The sequence below is a fragment of the Mustela lutreola genome, chromosome 6 (assembly GCF_030435805.1).
Source record: "Mustela lutreola isolate mMusLut2 chromosome 6, mMusLut2.pri, whole genome shotgun sequence".
Lineage (NCBI taxonomy): Eukaryota > Metazoa > Chordata > Mammalia > Carnivora > Mustelidae > Mustela > Mustela lutreola.
The window spans coordinates 35,336,871-35,359,344 of NC_081295.1; the positions used below are offsets into that span (position 1 = coordinate 35,336,871).

Sequence of the window (22,474 nt, forward strand, 5' to 3'; positions counted from 1 at the left end):
GCCTTGCATACCTCTATATACCTATCAGCTCAATAATGAGTTTGGCCCTTTTTACAGCTATAAAAATATGGGAACACCCAATTTATTTTTGTGGCCCTAGTATTAGGGACACTAATAAGAGAGGAAACACAGCAGAGACATTTTTTATTTTAAAGCGTAGGTTAATTTGAAGAATTCTCAGGCACCCAATTATATATTTTTTTATTAATTACCTGTGGGATAATGTATGTAAATCTATGTTAATGTGTGCAGCTGGAGTGCCAGAAGTTAGAGAGAAGACAAAGTTGAGAGAAAAAGGGAACAAAAATAACCAGAGATTTGTGACCAGTTAAGTTAAAGTGCATACTGTAAAGTTTAGAGCAATCATAAAATAAAATAAAATAAAAGTCAGAAGAAAAAAAATGGGATAAACATATCCTATAAAAAAAGGCAGAAAAGAAGAAAAGAGAATAGGATAGTATAAATAGAAAACAGCAAACAAAACATTTAAAATAAACCATATCATTATTCTATTACATATAAATAAGCATAGATTTAAAAAGCAGAGATTAGACAAGTTTTAAAAAACAGAAAAACAAGACCAAATGATATACTACATGCCAAAAATTTGAAACAGTCCAAATATTCATCAGATGAATGCGGAAACAAATGGCTATAATCATACAATGGGGGATTACTACCCAGCAATAATTATAACTCAATTACTGACATAGTTAACAACATGGGTAAACTTAAGAATGATGTGCCGAGCAAAAGCCCCCCCCTGCCCACCTACACACACACTAGATGATTCTACTTTCACACAGTATTAGAACATTAACAGCTATTCTACTACAGTGAGAGAAATTAGATTCACAGTTTCCTGGGGAAGAATATGAAGGTGCAAGAGGGAAGCACGACGAAAGTTTCTGGGCTATAGAATATTTTACTTCATGTTGGGCTAATGATTAAACAGGTGTATACTTTACAGAAACATCACTGAGCTGTATACTTGAAGTGGGAGAATCCAATGTATCTTATGTAGGTGACAATTCAATTCTAAGTCTATTTCTATTTCAATTCTACTCTAATTGAATTTCTAATTCCATTCTATTTCTAATTTCTAATTCAATTCTTAAATTTCTAATATTAAATTAGAAATCAATAAAAATATATCTAGAAATGTTCCAAAAATTATAAATTATACAATGCATTTTAAAGTACTATTAAAAAGTGATTTCCTGGATGTTTAAGAACATACATGCAGCTTAATTTAGAGTTTATAAATTTAAGATTATAATTAATAACAATGTGAAGAGTAATTAGTAACTTAAATGTTCTACATTTACACACAGACACACACACACAGATCACATATCTAAACACACACACATAAAAATAATTACCAATTGAAGCTGAGTACATTTGTTTCATGTGAGTTTCAATGACAGAAGGATCCCGAGAGCTGTAAATTCCCAACTCAGGGTAAAAGCTGGAGCCAATGTCATCCGGGGGACTGTGCTTCCCTTGTGGATAATTCTTGGTTAATCTAGGGTCCCAATGCTTCAGGACTGGATGGTTCCAATGTATATATTTACCATCAAATTGTGGATTTCCATACCAACTGTAATAAAATACATGTAAATAATAATTCAGAGGTTGCAGCTCTTCCAGGTAAGGTTCAGAGGCTTTGGAAGGTTTCATAGTGATTTCAACACTTTTTAAATTCTTGTTACTTGTTTCACGGTTGATTTTGTCATTGTTTTGGGAATCGAAGCTTTTCCCTAAGCGAGTTTGTTGATGAAGTAGTGGAAGAAGTTCAAGTCCAAAAGGATCTCCAAAAGTAGCTTTATTTGGTCTCAGCATTTTTAAACCCATCATCAGGGAGAAAATAAATAGAATAAAAAGTGACAAAATGATGCAAGTCCTTCTTCGAAACTTTGCCATGATGACATACTTTAAACTCCAAAATGGTAAATATTTAGCTGTAATTTATTGAAAAATGGTAATTAGTAAATGGTATTGACAATGTTTCCCAATGTATTTGAATGAAAACTAAAATCCCTAAAGTTCATTACATTGAAAAGTTTTAAAAGCGCAATACATTAGTTGTATCATCAAATACTGATGTCTACAAATCTATACACGGCTAGACTAAATGGTGGTATTTATTTGGAAGTATCACAATTATATTTTGTCAGATAAACATCTTAGAAATTTTATTTAAGAAAGTATTTTGCATCACTTGAACAGATTTTGTGTATGTTGAATATAGGGAAGAATATTCTATGCAAGTGGACTAAAATTTTCCAAATATAAAATTAAAGGCTCATAGTTTAAAAAAGGAAATACTTATGAATAGATTAAAAGCCTAGTCATTAAATGGATTTTCAACAAACTTTTAACTAAAATAATGACTGCACAAGAAGAGAGTAATCACATTTTATGACATTTCTGAAATGAAAAGAAAGATAAAGACTGATCACAAGTAAGGGATTCCTAATTTAAAAATACACTGCTTTGGGCACCTGAGTGGCTCAGTGGGTTAAGCTGCTGCCTTCGGCTCAGGTCATGATCTCCTGGGATCCAGTCCCGCATCAGGCTAGCTGCTCAGCAGGGGGCCTGCTTCCCTTCCCCTCTCTCTGCCTGCCTCTCTCTGCCTACTTGTGACCTCTGTCAAATAAATAAATAAAATCTTTTCAAAATAAATAAATAAATAAATAATAAAAATGCACTGCTTTATAACTATGAACACCTTACTGATCAAAAGTATAAACATGGACTTAAAACTTTTAAAATGGTATGGTGTTTGTATTTCTATGTTTCAATAACTATATATACACATGTGTGTGTAATGTGTGTATATGTACATAGGTATATACATATAAAAATGTCTTTATGTACAAATTTCTTACTAGAAAAGTATTTGGGGAAAAACTGACATTAACTTTATTTATAAAATATGACTTTTTATAATAAACCATGCTGTTGTTATTCTAGAGAATTGTTACAATAAACTAGTCCTAATAGAAAAGACAGAAAAATACTTAATCTAACCCGTAAGTAATTCTGTCTCACACTCACACACACACACACACACACACACACACAGACTTTCTACAAATTGCTACATCATTATGCATACAAGCAAGAAATACTAAGATGAGCAAGCATATTTCTTTTTAAGACTAAAATTATAGATTCCTCTCAAAGTTAACCGTGTTTAATTGCAAAAGACATTACACCTAAAGATTAATATGAAAGACATGTCTAGGTTGAAACACATAAATATTCAAAAAGGAAATTGCCAGAGTAAATGCCCATTTCCATCTCTTGTGCCCCTTGCCAATCACCAGCCCTGTCCCTTTACCTTAAGGAGAACTTGACTTTTGTATTTACCATCCTCTTACCTTTCTTCATAGTTTTCCAAAACATAAACAATCTAACCAATTTTAATTTTGTTTTACCAGCTTCAACATTTTATTTAAATAGATATGGTACATCCATATAAACATACATATATATATATGCATAGGTACACACACATTATTAAAATGCATATTAGCCTTCTACATGATTATATAAGTTTTACATATAGATATGCTATAAATATGTATAATTAGATATAATTAGATATACATAAAATATATAAAAATATTGTGGAACAACATTAAACCTTCTCTGACACTTACTTGATGTCTCACCTCTTTCCCAAACCTGCATTCCAAAACATCAGTTCTTTCACTCTCATTAAAAAAACCATGAAAATGGAAAGGGATAGGTATATAGGTCTGGAGAATTTTGTCTTAAAACTGTATTAATCCACTGATTTGATGAAAATGTTTTCATGCCAAGTATTCTCCTTACGCTTTGGAAATACAAAGTGACCCTTTCTCTATTGCTCCTAAGACTCTAGTTTAGGGAGTCCCTCCAAAAGTTATTATATTTTATTATTAAATGGATACATTGTGACCACACCAACAAACTAAATTCATTTAAGTATCTCATGCAACCAATCAATACCATTACACATAAACTAAAGCAAGCATTATGAAAATAGACATAGCTGACTCTAAGATGAGAAACAGTTAAGTCCTTACTGTTGTTTTTGAACAAAAATTTCATTTGGTTGAAATATCAACAAAAGTCTAGAAAACTAAAAAGATGTATAACTCAACTTAACTGAGAAACTCAACTGTGGAAAAACTAGTATGCTAAGCGCCACATGAAACAGACTGATTAGATAGATTTAGTTAGACATAGTTCTTATGTTCAAGGTGCTTAGAGTCCATAAGGAAAGCAAAAGACACATGCAAGTAACTGTAATTCAAAGAAAGGTGCCAGCAGAGAAGTGAAAGGCATATATAAAGCAATAAAATGCCTTACATAAGTTGAAGAAGATGCTTTAGGAAAAAAATAGTAAGATCTTAAAAGAATGAGTATAATATGCAAAAGGCTGATGGAAAAGGAAAGGAAAAAGATGGCCATAGTGTTAGAGAAAGTGTGCCCAAAGATATATTTACTGGACGTGAAAGACACATCATGAAACAAAAAAAAAACCTCTCTAGGCTGCAGCTAAGAAAACAAGATGAGGAGGAAAAATAAAGCTATCATGCCGTGCTAGAATCATCCTATACCAGAGAAAGAGGAGTTTTCTGCTAAATAGGAGACCACTGAAGACTTGTTACAAAATACTGCCATAAGAGCACTTATAAAAAATATTCAAGACATCAAACTTTACCATTTTCTCAATCTAATAATCTTCTATTCATAATATTTTTAACATACTCTCTTCCTACATCACTATTTCTAATGACTCTACAAACATGGATGATCCATACAGCAGTTTAGCCTCCCAATTCTTTGCCTCATTTCTAGAGATTGTTCTTCCACCCCCACTTCACCAACTCAGGTATCATACTCCTCTCTGGATCCAGTGTTTTATACCACTCCAAAATCTTTACTTCTCCCCCCCCCATTTTCCAAACATAACCTTTTGTGCTTTGAACCCCTCTAGTTTAATAGAATCCATTCTGGCAACTTCTTGACCTTATTGAGATGTCTTATCCACTGAGTCCACTGTTTCTGCTATTTCTCCTGTTCTTCATGTTTTGTCTCTAGTGACACAGTTTATCATCCAACATTTTAATTCCTCACTTCTCTCCTTTCTTGATACATACCTGGTAAAACTTCAAATAAATACGTGTGTCTTGACTTTGATTCAGAACTACAGAACTATATATTGGACAAAAACATGCAACCATGCTAACTTTTCACACTGAATTCATGACCACAAATTTCAAGTAAACACTCAAGACCACTTAACTTCCTGTTACCATACTCTAATATGTTCACTTTTCTAACCTCAGAATTTCATTTTCATTTTTCATCATACCCACTGAATTTCCTTTATTATCTTCAAATAGCTGGGTCTTACACAGTTGACCCTTCAACAATGTGGGTTTGAACCATGCAGATTCATTTATATGTGGATTTTTTTTTCCTGATAAACATGATACAGTACTAAAAATGTATTTTCTCTTTCTTATTATTTTAATACCATTTCTTTTCTTTATGTATGTAGGACATACAAAGCATATGTTAATGAACTATTTGTTACCAGTAAGGCTTCCAGTCAACAGTGGGTAATTGATTGTTAAATTTTTCCAGAGTCAAAAGTTATATGCAGATTTCTAACTGCACAGGAGTCAGCACCCCTAACCTCCAGCACTCAAGAGTCAATAGTACTTCATAGAGAAAAAAGAAACAATCATACAGGAACTCCCTTATGTTCCCAATAAGAAATTAACTAACCTACTGGCATCAACTTTAGTTAGCAAATGTTTGCAATTATAATATTTGTTCTGTTTCACTCCTTTTTCTTCTATAGAAAATCTTAATTTTTTGAATTTTGCTCAATTTTTTAAACTGCATTTTCTAAGTTTCTTTACCCTCTTATAAGGCCTGATCTGTTGTGTTTATCTTGTAGTCATTTATGAAATAATTAGCTCATTTCTGATCTTTCTTAGTTGTAATGTGCTTATTCATATCTTATAACTATTTTATTTCTATCTAAATACTAGTTTACAGTTGTCATATTTTATAAACATGCCTCTCTGGCACGCCTTCAGTGTTTACAAGTATGTTCAAACTTTTTGCCTATAAGGACTTTGTATGAGATTTGACTGATCTTTTTCTGTTACTGAATATTACATGAAATAATTTTCTCTCAATTTTTAGGAGTGTTTTATCATGGTAGTTTTCCCAACCCAACGCTCTAGAGAACTTATACTGTTTTTGTGAAATTTTTCTATGGCCTTGAGTTTTATCTGAGATCAGCTGGGTTTTCTTCCATTCCCACATTTTTCTGGATTTTTTTTTTCTTGGCTTCTATTTTGTTATTCTGCTCAATTTGAAAGTTATTTCAGGAAGTTACTCTTGCATGTGGGGGTTTTGTCCTGAATACCAAGATGCTCTAGCCTCTTTAGATAGAAGATTTCAAAGTTCCCCTCCCCCACTTGCAGCTATTATTCAGACTGGGCTATTGTCCTTTCAAATTAATATCTATATTATATTTAATATCCCCCTTGCAGCTTTTATTCTCAGACTGGGCTATCCTCCTTTCAAATTAATATCTATATATTTAATATATTCCATAAATAGAACATCTGTATCCGTGTTATCAATTGAAGCAGATGCACTATTGCTTTCTTCTCCTTCTTCCAGCACAAACCGAGTTAGAAGTCTTATAGCTGTGAGTGAGCTGTCCCCTTCTACTCTTACCTTGGGGTCTATGGGGATAATCTGTTATTTCAGTTTTGTTACAGGTATTTGTTTTGGTTTTACTATTTAATGGTCTGTTTAAGGATCTCAGAATGATTCAAACACTATACCACTGCTGTTGCCATCGCATCTTTAGCAGTATCTTTTGAGTTTTGTACCCTGTATTTTTATGACCACTTAGCTCAAAATATATTGAAATTTCCATTATTGTTCATCTCATGACTATAAGTGTGTTATATCTGTGAGACTTTCTAGATTTTTTTCTTGCTGATTTATAGTGTGAATCCACTGAAAACATCCCCTATATGATTTCAGTCCTTTGAAATGTGTTGAGACTTGCTTTAAGGCTTAATCAATGACTACTTCTATTAAGTGTCCCATATACACTTCAAAAGGATACATATTCCATAGATAGTGGTTACAGGCATCTACTTGTGTCTACCAAACCAAATATGCTAACCATTTTTTTTTAAGATTTAAGAGAGATAGAGAGAGATCACAAGTAGGCAGAGAGGCAGGCAGAGAGGCAGGCAGAGAGAGAGAAGGGGAAGCAGGCTCCCTGCTGAGCAGAGAGCCTGATGTGGGTCTCCATCCTAGAACCCTGAGATCATGACCTGAGCTGAAGGCAGAGGCTTAACCCACTGAGCCACCCAGGCACCCCAAATATGCTAACTGTTTTGTTTGTATTTTTTATATCCTCACTCATCTTCTGTGTTAAAAATCCCCCATGACTGTATTTATATCTATAGTTTACATAATTTTAATGTCATGTAGATACAAATTTGCAGACTGTTTTCCTAAAGTACTGAATCTTATTTTACAATGAAATGTCCTTTCCTTCTCCACTGATGGGTTTTGTCTTACATTCGACTCCAATATTAATTTAGCTACAATGGATTTCATTTGGTTCATGCTGGACCAGAGTATCATTTTCATCATTTTTTGTCACCTTAGTTAGCTTTTTTTCAAATAGGACATCACTTTATTATTGTTGCTGTTTTTAATCTAACCTGACAGACTCTGTCCAGTAATTGTAGTATGCAGTACATTTACAATTCTGCAAATACAGATATTTAAATCTACTTCTTACACCCTTGCTTTTCCTTTTGGCCTCCTTTCAAGTTCCATTTTTTCTCTTACCTTTTTATTTCTCCCTATTTGCTAATTTTACATTTACATTCTTTGCTTTTATTTTTATCTTTGATTACAGCATACATTCTCGTCAAAATCCAGGATGAATTAGAACTCTACTATGCCTCAACAATAAAAGCGCACTTAGAAGACTTTATTTCCTTTATCCCTCCCCCAATTTTGTGCTCCTGTTTGGTGTACTTTACTTTTCACACACATCTTAAACCCCACCAGATGGAATATTGTTTTACACAGTCAACGTTCATTACATTTACTCTTCCCTTTGCTCTTCACTTCCTCCTGCATCCCCCTACTTCCATTCAAAACAATCTTATCATGAAGAAATTACTCACTTTAATAAGGCTTTTAGTATCAGCCCGCTGCTAATAAATTCCATGTTAATTTGTTTAAAAATATATTTTGCCTTCACTGTAATATGGATCTATAGACTTCTATATTGGCAATTTTCTTTCAGCACAACCCATTATCTTCTGCCTTTGTTTCTGTTGAAAACAACTATTGTTTTCTGGTTCTTTCCCTTAATTTTTTAAAGACTTTAAGGATAATTTCTTTTTCACTGGCTCCTTTTATTATTTTTCTCATTTTTGGCTTTTAGCAGGTTCGCTATGGAATATGGTTTTCTTAGTATTTATCCTGCTTATGGGCCCAACATGCTTCTTCAATCTGTGGGTTGATATCTTTCCTTAGCTTTGTAAAATTCTTGACCACAATCTCTTCAAATACTGCTTTTGCCCATTATTGCTTTCTAATTCATTTCTCATGTTGGAATACATTACTCCTGTTAGAATGTTACAGTTTTTTAAACATTTTAAAATTTCCCTCATCTCTCCATGTCTCAGTCTGAGTACTTCTGAACTCTTCCAGTTTCCTAATTCTCTTTAGCTGTGATCTAATGTTATTTTACTCTTAGAATTTTCATTTAACTCTTTTAAAGCCATCGGTTATCTGCTAAAATTTTCCAATTTCTAATTCTCTGAACATGTTAATTCCACTTATTTAAAGTCCACCTCTATTAACCTGAACTGGATTCTGCTTCTATTGCCTGTTTTTGTTCTCTCTCAACATCTGGTCACTTTTTTTGCAAGCTGGGCATTTTTTTTAATTGAATGTCAGCCATTGTAATGAAAATTTTTAGAGACAATTTTTCTCCAGAGAAAACCTGTGTTTGCTTCTTGAGGACTGTTAGGGTAGAGGAAGATTATCTTAATCCAATCAGTAAAATCTTCAAACCTGGTTTTAGGTCCTTGTAAATATCTGAACTATTTCTGATTAATCTTAACTCACTTACATGCATGGATACTGAATTTAAAGTCATGAGTTTTAACAAGATCCTGCCACTTTCTATTTTCTACTTATGTTCTTAGCTTCTCTGCTCCTTTTAAATCAGGAGTTTGTTTTTTTTTTTTCTTTTAAAAAGATTTTATTTATTTATTTGTCAGAGAGAGAGAGAGAGAGCGAGCACACAAGCAGGCATTGTGGTAGGCAGAGGCAGAGAGAGAAGCAGGCTCCCCCCTGAGCAAGGAGCCCGATGTGGGACTCGATCCCAGGACCCTGGGATCATGACCTGAGCTGAGGCAGTGGCTTAACCAACTGAGCCACCCAGGCGTCCCTAAATCAGGAGTTTTAAACAATCCTCCCCTATTTCCTCCACAGTCTCCCAAAAAATAATGCATGTTGTAGGGCTCAAAGCCATTGAAATGACTAAGAAATTCCATCTGAATTCCCTTATAACCTGAGTTTAATGGAAGACTATAACAATGACTCAAAATTCATATGCAATAAAGGAAAAGGCAAATTAATTACATAAATTTAAAGATAGGCATATCTGAAAACACTATTAACAAAACATTATTAACAGTGAAAATACTGGCAAGTTCTTCTACCTCACTCAGAATTTTTAAAAACGCAAATTAAAGCTGTTCCTGGGTGGCTCAGTCAGCTAAGTATTCAACTCTTGATTTTGGCTCCAGTGGACAGCCTCAGGGTTGTGAGATGGAGCTTATTTGAGATTCTCTCTGCCCCTTCCCCCTCTAAAATAAATCTTTAAAATAATGCAGAATAAAACTACATAAAGATATCATTCCTTATCCAGGAGACTAAGAAAACAAAAACAAAAATACATCTTGTTGGTAAGAAGACGAGAAAAAAAGCACTTCCAAACTAGCTGAATGTAAATTGGTGTAGTCTTTTTGTGAATCTGGCAATAGCTAACAAAATTACACATCCATTTATCTTTGGACTCAGAAGTCCTACTTCATGGAAATTACCTTAAAAATAAAAAGCACATAAATAGCACATAAATCCATATATAGCACTTTAATTATAAAATACTGGGATGTTAAGCTAAATAAAAGGAGGAACAGCTCTTTGAAATGACATAAATTGATTTTCTGGATATACTGATATGTGATGTGAAAGAAGGCAAGTGCAAATAAAATATACATTGTCTCAAAAAAATATTTTCTCAAGTGCACAAAAGAAACACAGGAAGAATAAACAAGAATCTTAAGGAGGTTGATTATGTATGGGGGTAAAAACAAAGAGGACAGAGAATGTAGGAGGAGAAGTATGGGTAGAAGGGTTGGAGAATAGAAGGGAGTCTACTTTTTTGTACAGCTTTGGCTTTTTGAGCCATGTCATATTTCACATACTCAAAAAACAAGCATTAAATGCTAAATTCCAGTCAGTAAACTGTTTTTGCAATGGTACATGTTAGCAGATTTTTTTAAGATTTTATTTGTCAGAGAGAGAGAGCACAAGCAGGGAGAGTGGCTGGCTGAAGGAGAAGCAGACTCGCCGCTGAGCAAGGAGACCAATGTGGGACTAGATCACAGGACCCTAGGATCATGACCTGGGCCAAAGGCAAATGACGCTTAACTGACTGAGCCACCCAGGAGTCCTGTAATTCTTTAATGTGTATTCTACACGTAAGCAAATGTATGCTGGAAACTGGGGCTCATGATTTTCACAGACAAAAAGCTATGTAAAAAGTGGGAGGTTAGAATGAAACTCGTGTTGTCAGATTGTTAATTAGTATCTGCATGAATGTGTGGCTTTTATTAGTAAAAAGGGGTGTGTTTGTGTGTATACACATTAATATATTCATATTATTTCCTAGTTCTGTACACTAAGAGTATAGAATCAAAGAAACTAAGAGTATAGAATCAAAGGAACACATCTGGTCCAAGATGCTGTTTTTTAAATATCCTTTGCTGCTTAGAAGAACCAAGTTCCTTGGAGAAATGTTGATTCCCAGACTGTGACTGGGAAAGTACAAAATGAGCCTTGATTATCTTATCAGAAAGTAAGAAGTTTTCAGAAAGTGTCAGGGACATGTCTACTGGATATAAGAGCCAGGCTGAAGGGGCAACCACTGGCTAAATCCTGAACAATTTCAGCAATAACATAAGGAGTCATAAATAACAGGTATTAAAATAAGAATTAATGAATCCATACAGTTATTTTTTCATACTTTTTTTTAATGCAAAAATAAAAGGAATAAAGAAGACTCATATTAGAATGCCAACTAATAAATTTAGATGGACTAATGGAATATCACTATTCGGAAACTACCATAACAACCATAGTAGGCAAAAATCATCTACGGATATTAAATGAGGAAGTAAAAGTTTGATGAGAAACAGGATACCCATATATTACCAAACAATCTCCCCAAAAGACACCTAATTAATACAAAGGAAACAATAGTAACTCAGTGCAAAACCTAGCAGACAACACTTTAAACAAGTGATCAAAATGAACTTTGAAGATAACCCAAGAAGGAAACAGAATCACTGCTATAGTATGTCAAAATTTAACTTGGATCTAAACATGAGGAAACATCAGACAATGTATTAGACACTCACACATATGCACATACATATTACATGTAATGTATATAACTATATATAATGTAAAAGGTGTGTACATGTATACAATGATAAAGCAAATATAGTAAAATATTACCATTTGGTGAATATACAAGAAAAATAAACAGTAACTGAGTTGTTTGCACTGTTTTTGGAACATTTCTAGAAGTACCAATTTGAAAACTTAAGAAAGAAAGAAAGAAAAAATCCCAATCCCACCAGCAAATTGGAGGACATAAACTGGTAACCTAATGCTCATTTCCGGGAAGCGCCAATTAATACCATCCTTCAAGCTCTGCAATACAGGACTGCAGGGAGTAAAATTCTAAGAGTGTGGCAGCCCTACAGAGAAGAAAAGAGATGATACAACAATTTTGGCCTGCCTCTATCATTTCTAGTCCTGAAAATTCCAAAATATCAAGATATCAAGATGAAAACAAATCCTTCCCTTAAGGACTGTAAGAAATTTGACAAGCCATGAAGTTAAAAAAAAAAAAAAAAGGAATCCTGGATATAACAAGATCTCAACTACATTAAAAATACACAAAGAAAAGCACTAAGACATGTAAAATGATTACCTCTGGGTGATAAAATATAGTGATTATTTTCCTACTTTACCTTCTAAAATTAGAACATAACATTTCATAAGGAAAGATTAGGAAATAACAGTAATGAACATTTGCAAGACAGAGAACAGGAGCAATGATTATAGGATATAAAAAGTAGAAAGACCTTGCTTTTTGAGAGCCTGAGTGCTAAAATGTGTGGAAGAGTCAGATTGGCCTTGCAATCTAAAAACCAAAGTCCCAAATCAGCCATGTCTACCTCTTTAAAAAACAAAACAAAACAAAAGAACATATTACCTACTGTGTTTTCTGACAAAGCTGTTCTGTGAATCATGCAAGATAATGTACATGAAAGTGTAAAAGGATAGTATTTTAATCATACGGTAAATATCAATTAGATTTAAAAATAAAGGTGAAGAAATATAAAAGACAAATAGCTCTGAAACTTTTTTATATTTTTTAGATTCATTTCTCAGATCTACACAAGAACACAAAATGTCCATTTAAGGAAGAAGCTGCCTTGCCCCGCCACCCCACCTTTGCTTTTTTTTTTTTTTTTTCTTTAAAGATTTTAATTTATTTGAGAGAGGGACAGTAAGAGAGAGCATGAGAGGGGGGAAGGTCAGAGGGAGAAGCAGACTCCCCGTGGGGCTAGGAGCCTGATAAGGGACTCATCCAAAATCCCAGGATCATGACCTGAGCCAAAGGCAGTTGCTTAACCAATTGAGTCACCCAAGTGCCCCACCACCCTACTCTTACCTATAAATGTAGTTTAAGTTGGTCCTTCTTTTTTAATTACTTAATTCACTCACTTAGAATGTTCATTTATTACATCATTATAGATGATTCACTGGTTCTATCCCAACCTCCACATCTCTATTAACAGTAAGTCACAGCAACTTAAAGCCTGAGCACTGTGGTTAAAGGCGGATAACCTCCACCTGTGCCTTTTAAAGCTATTTTGCCTATTCAAATGACCTCATCTTTCTCTGCTTTTCTCATCTATACAATGAGTTATTACCGGATTCACAGATATTTGAGCATAAATTATAATAAAACTTTTAGAATCATTTCCTGTTTAGAGTAACACTGAGTATTATGATGATTATTAAAGATGGGCATTTGGCAAGCAATTAATAACATAGTTAATTCTACCTAAAAATCTATTCTCTACATGGCTAACTTTTAAAATGCTACTCATCCCTCAAGACAAAGCTGGAATGTTGCTTCTTTTTGATAACCTTCCCTAATGTTCCAGGGTGAAAAGTACTCATTTTCTCATACATTCTATTGTTACAGCTTTGCCTACTTACTAAAGTGGCATTTCTTTACATACTGCATTATGCTATTTAATTACATGCATTAGATCCACTACTGGATTGCTCCTTGGGGTCAAAAAATGGGAGTTCTCGTATCTACACTGCAGAAGTGCTCCACACATCTTATACATAGTGGCCATTACGTGTTCGGCTTGAACAATTTAATTTCAGGCCCTTTTGTTTTTGACATTAGTATATATTTGGGCAGTATGTGTATGTATAGATTCTACTGACTATACAGATGGTTGACCTTTTTACAATCTATACTGAACATATTATATAGCAAGAGACATCCAATAATTTTAAAAATTCATTTTAATAAAAATTATCTTCAAGATAGCAAAACCATAATGATTGTTGAGAAGCTAGCAATTCTAATGATCTAAGAAGAAAGGAATGGAGGAACTATTTGTCTTCGACAAAAGATGATTCAGAAATTACCTGAGAAAATAAAATTACAAGTTAACTGCAGATGTATGGATTCCCAAAATAGGAATCGACTCAAGGTATTGGCTATTGAAGACCTGTTTTCTTCAAAGGGCAGCTGACATTACATAATACACAGAAGTTATACCTAATAGGTTCTCTTGAAACTCTATGGTTTCTACTTTTGTGTTTTATGCTTTTAATCTTCGAAATGCTAGTTTTTGACTTAAGAGGTCTGAAAGATCCAGAGCATTGTGACATCAACTTATTTCAGAAAGTATCTGCTGTCAATCCAGTTAGAAACATCAAAAGATTTAACCTTTTAAAGACCTATTGTGACCTATTGCTAAATTATACAGACTTGCAGTGTTTTTTAGTATTGTTCTCTAATTTTATTTCCTAAGAAGCCATTTTAGATAAACAACTCTTAATAGAAGATACACCTGGAACTTTCAAAATCAGTTTCTATACCAAGGTTTCCTTGCCCAGGTGGTTTTAGTGTAAACATGTACACGCTCTGGCTAATGGAAATTCAGTTCCCATAATCTTATCCGACCGTTTTAGTCTTCATAACAACTTAATAAGTAAAACTTCTTTTTAACACCATTTTACAGATGACAGATGTAACAGAGGTACAGTTTTCAGAGGGCTTAGTGAAAGGCTAAGTAACACTCTGAGGTTAAGCACCAGCAAGAAGCAAATCAAGTTTGGCTCTAAAACTCAAGCTCTTGCTTTCTATTCCACCATCTTACAACCTACCACACAAATTAGGTTTAGAGACTTTTTTTTTTAAGCAGATGAACACTGCTAACAGGTGTCATGTTTTCATTTAAATAGAATGGACTTAGAAAACAATCTGTTACCTACTCATAAGCTGCAACTTAACTTTACTCTGGGGACAGTTTGTTTTCTGATCTTACACATAGTATTTAATCATATGACTAGCAGAAATGAATCTGTTTATGTTTTATGCACAGAGCCTGAAAGTCTACAAGAGTGACTGCGTCCCATTGTTTTTTCTAAGTTTACACATATCCCCAAAATTAGAAAAATCACACATTGTCATGAAAATACTCTGTAATGCGACAGTATTAACCAACCTGGATTTTATTTTCTATTTTTCTCTCAAACTACTATAGAAAATTCTTTAACATAAACAACTCATTCCAGTCCTATTTGTCTTTTTTGAAGTCCTATATCATCCTCCCTTGTTTTACTCCTCTTTAAATAGTTCCACGTTTTCTCTTAACATTCATCCATAGGGTCTTAACAATACATAAAACGAAAACCATCACGAATGCCTGAATTTCAGTCTGCTCCGGTGGCATGGGAAAAAGAAATTCGTCCGGCACAGCTGCATCCTGAAACTTAGCAAAAGATAAATGTCGATGCTGATAGAGCCAAACACGTTGACAAATGAATGGGAAAAACCACCTCTGGGGTGGCTTCGCCAACCCTACTCTCCTCGCCGGAGGCCCAAAGGCGCCAGGAGGCAGGCGGCCGCGACTCTCCTGCGACAACCCAAGCGCGGGCGGCCTCGATCCTCCCGCCTCTCCCCGCAGAGGAGAGGCATATAACCAACAAGAGAGAAGTACTTAAACTTTAAAAATATATAAAGATTACCTATAAATTAATATCCAAAAACAACAAAGCCTATAAGAGAGAGCTAACAGTGACGGGGGTGGGGGCGGGGGTATCCCGGGTCCCCAAAACGCAGCTCGCCGCCTCTCGCCCGCCTAAGGGGCGCGGGGTCAAAGGCCATCTGCAGAAGCTGCAAGCACATTGGCTAGGGGACGGGCGCGCAGGCGCTGGGAGGTGGGTCCCGAATTCGCCGCGGCCGCGTCTGCGGTGCCCTGACTTCTCCGGCTACTCACCAGGGTCTGGGAATCCGGCCACAGGCGGACGCTTCAGCCAGAGCCGTGGGGGTTGAAAGCAGAGGGAGAGCGGAAGCCGACACCCTGCGGCCTCACCGCGGCGAACCCATCCAGCCCCGCCTCCCAAAAGGCGCGCGCAGAGCGTTCCGGCAGCCCCCCGGTGGGCGGGGCCTGACGCCGGGCTCTGGAAGGGGGCAGGGCGCTGGCTTTACGGGCACGGGCTCCCCTTCTCTGCGAGCGTGAAGAGGGGCGTGAATGAAGGAGGGGAGAGCTTTTCCGGGTGTCCCGCGCAGAGAAAAGGAGCGGAGCCGACTCTGGCGGGACTCCCAGGCTCGCTCTCCGATTAGAGGTGACCCACCCCTCTCTTAAAAACTGTTCTGAAGTTGCTCTGGGAAGCTCTTACTAAAAAGGACCCCTGGTTTTGATGGGAGGCTTTCCAAAGTTGCTTTAACTCGAGTACGCAGGTTGTTTACAAACTAAGGGCGAGTTTTATCGTTTTTGAAAAAACTGGAACTTTTTGTGAAGGCCCTAATAGATAAAGATGACGTTGAATTAGCAAATCTATAAAATCACCTTTGTAGTGGATTATAGAAATAATTGAGAACAATGAGACAGGTATAAAGAACAAGAACTTTCGAAATAGAGGTTTCGGCTGAAGGGTTCCATTTTACATCAGCGGGAGAAGCCAAGAGAATTCTCTGTTTTGTTTGGTTACATAGTAACAAGGAAATCCTGGCTCACAGTCTAGAACTTGCTGACGTGAACAATTTGGTAAAGGCGTCCTTAAAATCACACTAGATTTTTAGTAGAAATTTTAGTTGTGAAATATGCATATATGAATGTATCCTGTATGTGCACATTTTAAAGAATAATAAAAAGAATACCCTCGTACTCACTACGGAGCTGAGCTGAAGATGCAGAATACCAGTATTTTTGAAGCCTTCTCAAAAGTTTTCTCCATCCCCCCTCCCAGACAGAAATAACCATTATGCTAAATTTTGTATTACTTATTTTGCATTTTGAACATAGTTATATATGTATGATTCCCTAAAAATATGTTATCCTTATTTTTTTATAATGAATCACACAGCATTTTCCCCTCCAATTTCTTTTTTTCACTACACATTTGTGTTTTGAGATTCATCTATACACGGATACATTTCACATAGGCTGGCACATCACCATAACACCTGTTATTGTTAGATTTTAAAATTTTTGTCTGCCAATAGCATCTCTTAATTTGCGCCTTTAATTTACATTAATCCCCTTGCCAATGAGCTTGTGTATATTTATAAATGCTTCGTGGCTATTTGGTTTTCTGTGCAATGCCTGTTCTCAATTTTAACTCACTTTTTATAGGCTTGTTGCTTTTGGTAATTAATTTGTAGATGATCTTTATATATTTTTAAAGCTTAAATACTTCTCTTCTTGTTGGTTATGTGTTTCAAATAGCTTTTCTCAGTTTATGGATTGTCCTTTAACTTTCTATGGTATCTTTTGATAACCAAAAGCTGTATATTTTAAGTACTGCTAGTTGTAACAAATTTTTACATTATAATTTCATCCATTTTGCTTTCTTATTTGTAACAGTCTTCAAACGTGAAACTATAGGATATTCTCGTTTATTTTCTAAAAGTTTTAAAGTTTAATTATGAAATATTTTTAGACATAGAAAAGTATAAATAAAATAATGAGTATGTTATAGGCTTTGTTGTTTTTGGATATTAATTTATAGGTAATCTTTATATATTTTTAAAGTTTAAGTACTTCTCTCTTGTTGGTTATATGCACTCAACTCTGCATATTGAAAAATTCAGCAAGACCTTCTTTCTTATGATTCTTTTTTTTTTTTAAGATTTTATTTATTTATTTGACAGAGAGTGAGATCACAAGTAGGCAGAGAGGCAGGCAGAGAGAGAGGGGGAAGCAGGCTCCCTGCTGACCAGAGAGCCCAGTTCGGGACTCGATCCCAGGACCCTGAGATCATGACCTGAGCCAAAGGCAGAGGCTTAACCTACTGAGCCACCCAGGCGCCCCTCTTCTGATTCTTCTCTAAAATTACCTTAATTAGAGGCGCCTGGGTGGCTCAGTGGGTTAAAGCTTCTGCCTTTCCGCTGGGATCAAGCCCCAAATAGGGCTCTCTGCTCAGCGTGAAGCCTGCTTCCCCCTCTTTCTCCCTGCCTGCCTCTCTGCCTACTTGTGATCTCTGTCTGTCAAATAAACAAATAAAAATCTTTATTTAAAAAATTGCCTTAATTAGTCCTGGCTGTTTGTTCTTTCATATAAACTTTAGGATGATTCAGCCAAGATCCATAAAAAATCCTATTTGGATATTGAGTGGAATGAGTTTGACTTTATTGATTATTTTACCCACAGGCCTGGGAAATAAGGAGAAGGATCTTTATTGCTAATGCCAAAAAAGAAGTGGAAACTGTTTTGCTAGTAGCAAGACAAAATCAACCCCAAGGATCTTGTGGGGTAGAGACTATTATAATAATAATAAGTAATTAGGAGAAGACAAAGGCACCTATTAGTTTAATACATTAGAACAGTTCTCAACAAGAATTCGATGAACAAAATTTTTATTTTTTCCCTGTTTGGATATTTTTTTCTCTCCCCTTTGGGAGCTCAGTGACCACCCTGATGTAACATATTTGAAATGTCCATTTACTACATAAAATCAATTTATATGCAGCTCCCACTTTTTTCCTTCTGGGAATCCCTCTATTGGATGAATGGCATATTCCTTCAATGCTAGTTTTTAGTTGAAATACATGTAAAAAATAGCCAATTGAATTTGCCACAAATTATAGCCATCCTATATTTGAAAAAATTGTCAGGATTTAGTATGTAAAAATATTTGTGATCATTACAACAAAACATTGTTCCCATACCTCCCAATAATCAAGAAATCCACACGAAAACACTTTGAACAATGATGACATTGTCTCTATTAGTGATATTTCAACATTTTTTGCCATTAGGAAGGGACCAACAGAACAGTCAGAGTTTTAGGATGGGGCATTAGATGCAATCCCAATCCAATTTATAAATACCATTTTGCATTGAATCTGATGGTTAGAAAAAAATCATTCAATGAGAATCTATTTACCCTAATTTATTTATGCTGTCAGGCATAATCAAACAGTTTGTAAGAAGTAGGCATACACTGATATAAAATAAAACATGCTTTCTTTCATTCAACATCAGAATATTTATTAATATAATAACTTCCATAAACATATTAGAGTCAGGAATAATGATTATTTCAAAAAATGCAGGAAAAAAACTAGGCCCTCAGGACTGGTACTCTTTTACTTTGATTTATTAGGATTCTATACTACTGAAATCTTACTTTAGAATTTCTATTTCTGTCAATTTTAAAATTGGTAAATTGGTGACAATAATTGTCACGAGAGAGAAAGTTATCTAAATGTTTAAATTAAAGCAAAAAAGGAATTTGCATCCTGAAATTCCCTACTGCACTGTAAAAGATTAGTGTCTCCTTGATGGCATGGATTTTGCCCTTTTTATATGTTCAGAGTCAGCAAAAGTTGTTGACATAACAAGAATGCAACAAATAATTTATTCAGGGGATAAAAGAATTAAAGACTAAGAGGTTACTTACTCATTATTATTTAATCCTACTTTCTGATATGTATTGTTTGCTCTAGTCCTAGAACTGTCCTCACTGTCATCTGAATACTTCGTGTTTTCTTCCATCCAGTCCCTGCAGTTTCATTAGAATCTTCTAGACATATTATGTCATCTCATATCTTTGTTCATCACTCCACTTACCTGACATGTCTTCTCACTTCCTGTCTATTTCCTCTCCATTCAAGTTAGAGTTCTTTTTTGCAAGATATAGAAACTGAGTTTGGCACATGAAGCATAAATAGAACTTATGTGAAAGGTTACAGAGAAGAGCAGAAAGGTGAAGTCTAGTAAATAAATCAATGGGCGGGAACACAGAAGGGCAGGACAACTGGGATGACAGCTTCCTGCAATGGTACAGATTAAGACACTGATAATTTCAAGTGTGCACTGAGCTCTCAATGTTTGTGACACCACCATGAAGAATCTCTCCATTCTGCCTGTATTGTTTGCCTTAGTTCTTCAAGATTCAAATCTTTGGTTGGAAAAATTTGATGAGCTAAGCCTAAGTTATATGTCTGTATCTCCTTAGCATCCTTAAAATGGAAGTCAGTCCTTTTGGCTTCCTTAATGAGAAGTCATGTACAAGACACACACTATGGTTTTCCTCTAAAACCAGGATTTTTGGATTCTAGAGCCAACAAACAAACAAATACAGTAAATCTCAAAAGTTCAATTATCTACTACATTATGCTTCAATGTCCATATCAAGTCTGCCTTCTTTAATGCTATTGTACTATGTACAATGTAATTATTACTACATACCTACATTAATAACTATTACATTATAGGCAGTATTATAGAACAGCAATAATTTCTTCATTAATTAAATTGTCATACCATTCTTTATATTTTCCTATATAATGATGTAACTAGGCTATCTCTTGACATCACTTGGGATGCAAAGACTATAACTCCCAAGAAATCCCCTGAATATAACGCCAAAGCCTCTACCAGCTGATAGCAGCAGATAATTCAGAAATACAAACTCTTACCCATCACCCTACTGCTCTAATTTTTCACCATGTGTACCCAGCGTTCTTGAGTATCTACCAGTCTTGACAACAAAGAATCCAGTCTAACTCTACCTTACATAAATTCATGACTTGTGATATGAGTCAAAGAAGAAACTGGTGTTGGCAGTTCATGTCTCTAACTTAGAGCTGTGTAAATTCTCTGACCTTGTAGTGACCATAGGGGCTAAGGTGCCTTCTTTACTAATTAGTAGAGACTGATTTAGGATTTACTCACACCCTAGTATTAAACTCAATGTAGGTAATTCTCAACTGCTACAGTCTCAATGTTTGCATCCCTTCAAAATATGTTGAAATAAAACTACTCGGGTGATGGTACCAGGAGGTGGAGACTTTTAGAGGTGGGGACTTTTGAGGTGATTAGGTCATGAAAGCAGAACCCTCATGAATGGTATAGTGCCTTTAGAAAAGAGGTGCCAGAGAGACCCTGTTTCTCTTCTAACATCTGAGGATAAAATAAGAAACCTATGACCCAAAAGAGGGCTTTCACCTGACCATGCTAGCACCCTAATCTTGAACTTCCAGCCTTCAGAACTGGGAGAAATAAATGCTTCATGTTTATAAATCATCTGGTTAACATATTTTGTTAAAATATTTTGTTATAGTCCTTAAGCAGACTGAGAAACCAACTAAACAGGCCAAGTCCCTTTGACCAAAGCTCTTTTCATTTCTGATTGAAGCACTGGGCCAGGTCATGGCACTGCAAGTGATGGAGAGGGGGGAGAACTCCAGTGTCATTACTGTTCCACATAGAGGTGGCAGAGCATTAAACTCTGGCTGATTGGTGCTGGTAGACTAAATGCACTGTTGACTGGATATGGGCCATCTCTCCTGGCAAGACCCTGTTCCATGGGGCCATGAGACAGACGCTTGTCTTTAATTGAAACCTGGGCCAGCAGAAAGATATGGCACTTCCTGCGTGGGGCAACTACTCCACAGGTTGATACATAGCCTATCAGTGTTTTGAGGGAAGGAAGTTTCATGTACTAGGATCAAGTACATTAATTTTATGCCGAATTAGCCAACCCCCAAATTTTGTACTACCTGAAGTCCAGATTTTATAGTTATCTTCTAAGGCATTGGGTTTTGTTTTATTTTGTTTTTTCCTTTCCTGAACGAAACATAGATTCCTTAACCAAACTGACCTAACCTTTCTTCTGCCACAAAACCATCATCTCCTAACATTAAAAAAAAAAAAAAGAGCAGTTTGCAAAGTTACTAAAAAAACAAAAACAAAAAAAGTCTGTTATTGCTTAAGATAGATGAGCCTACTCATCCTCTATTTATGTAAGACAGAACACAAGTAATTTTTCTCAACAGCGTGCTGCAAGGTGATTTTCTGTGCCTGCTTATTCTAAGAAGTAGCTGGCAATTTCTCTTGCTAAAAGTGTAAAGGAAAGAACATGTACTTATTCTCTGATAAAATATCCCTCTATTAGAGAACCCAATTAAAAAGGAGGTCTGTGCCTTGTACATCTTTTTTACCTCACATAATGTCAAGATCCATGAGCACAGACACAAAGATGTCTAATTCACTGCTGGGTCTCCTATATCCAGCATGAAGTAGGTGCATGTGGTAGGATGAGCGATGGTCCCCTAAGAGAACTCCAAATCTTCTGAAAATGTGAATGTTACTTTACATGGCAAAAGAGACTTTGCAGATATGATTAAGTATCTTGAGATGAAGACTGTCTGCATGGGCCCTAACTATCATCACAAATGTCCTGATCAAAGGCAGGGAAAGGGAAATTTGAAGAGAAGGAAACGTGGCAGCTGAAGCAAAATGATATGTTGCCAACTTTAAAGATTGGGGAAGGG

At 35.5% G+C, this 22,474-nt stretch overlaps 1 protein-coding gene across 2 annotated transcripts in view; it reads right to left on the reverse strand.

Annotated features, from left to right (window-relative positions):
- The window catches only part of MANEA (mannosidase endo-alpha), an 84,397-nt gene extending 68,171 nt beyond the window's left edge, over window positions 1-16,226 (reverse strand). The window contains exons 1-2 of one of the 2 annotated variants that reach the window (XM_059177053.1): window positions 15,969-16,226; window positions 1,386-1,964 (exon numbers count right to left, since the gene is read on the reverse strand). In XM_059177053.1, coding sequence (XP_059033036.1) covers window positions 1,386-1,926 — 541 coding nt within the window. In that variant the 5' untranslated portion in view covers window positions 1,927-1,964; window positions 15,969-16,226. The remainder of the gene's footprint in view (window positions 1-1,385; window positions 1,965-15,968) is intronic. The other variant, XM_059177054.1, reaches the window with a different exon arrangement.
- Between the last annotated feature and the right edge of the window lie 6,248 nt (window positions 16,227-22,474).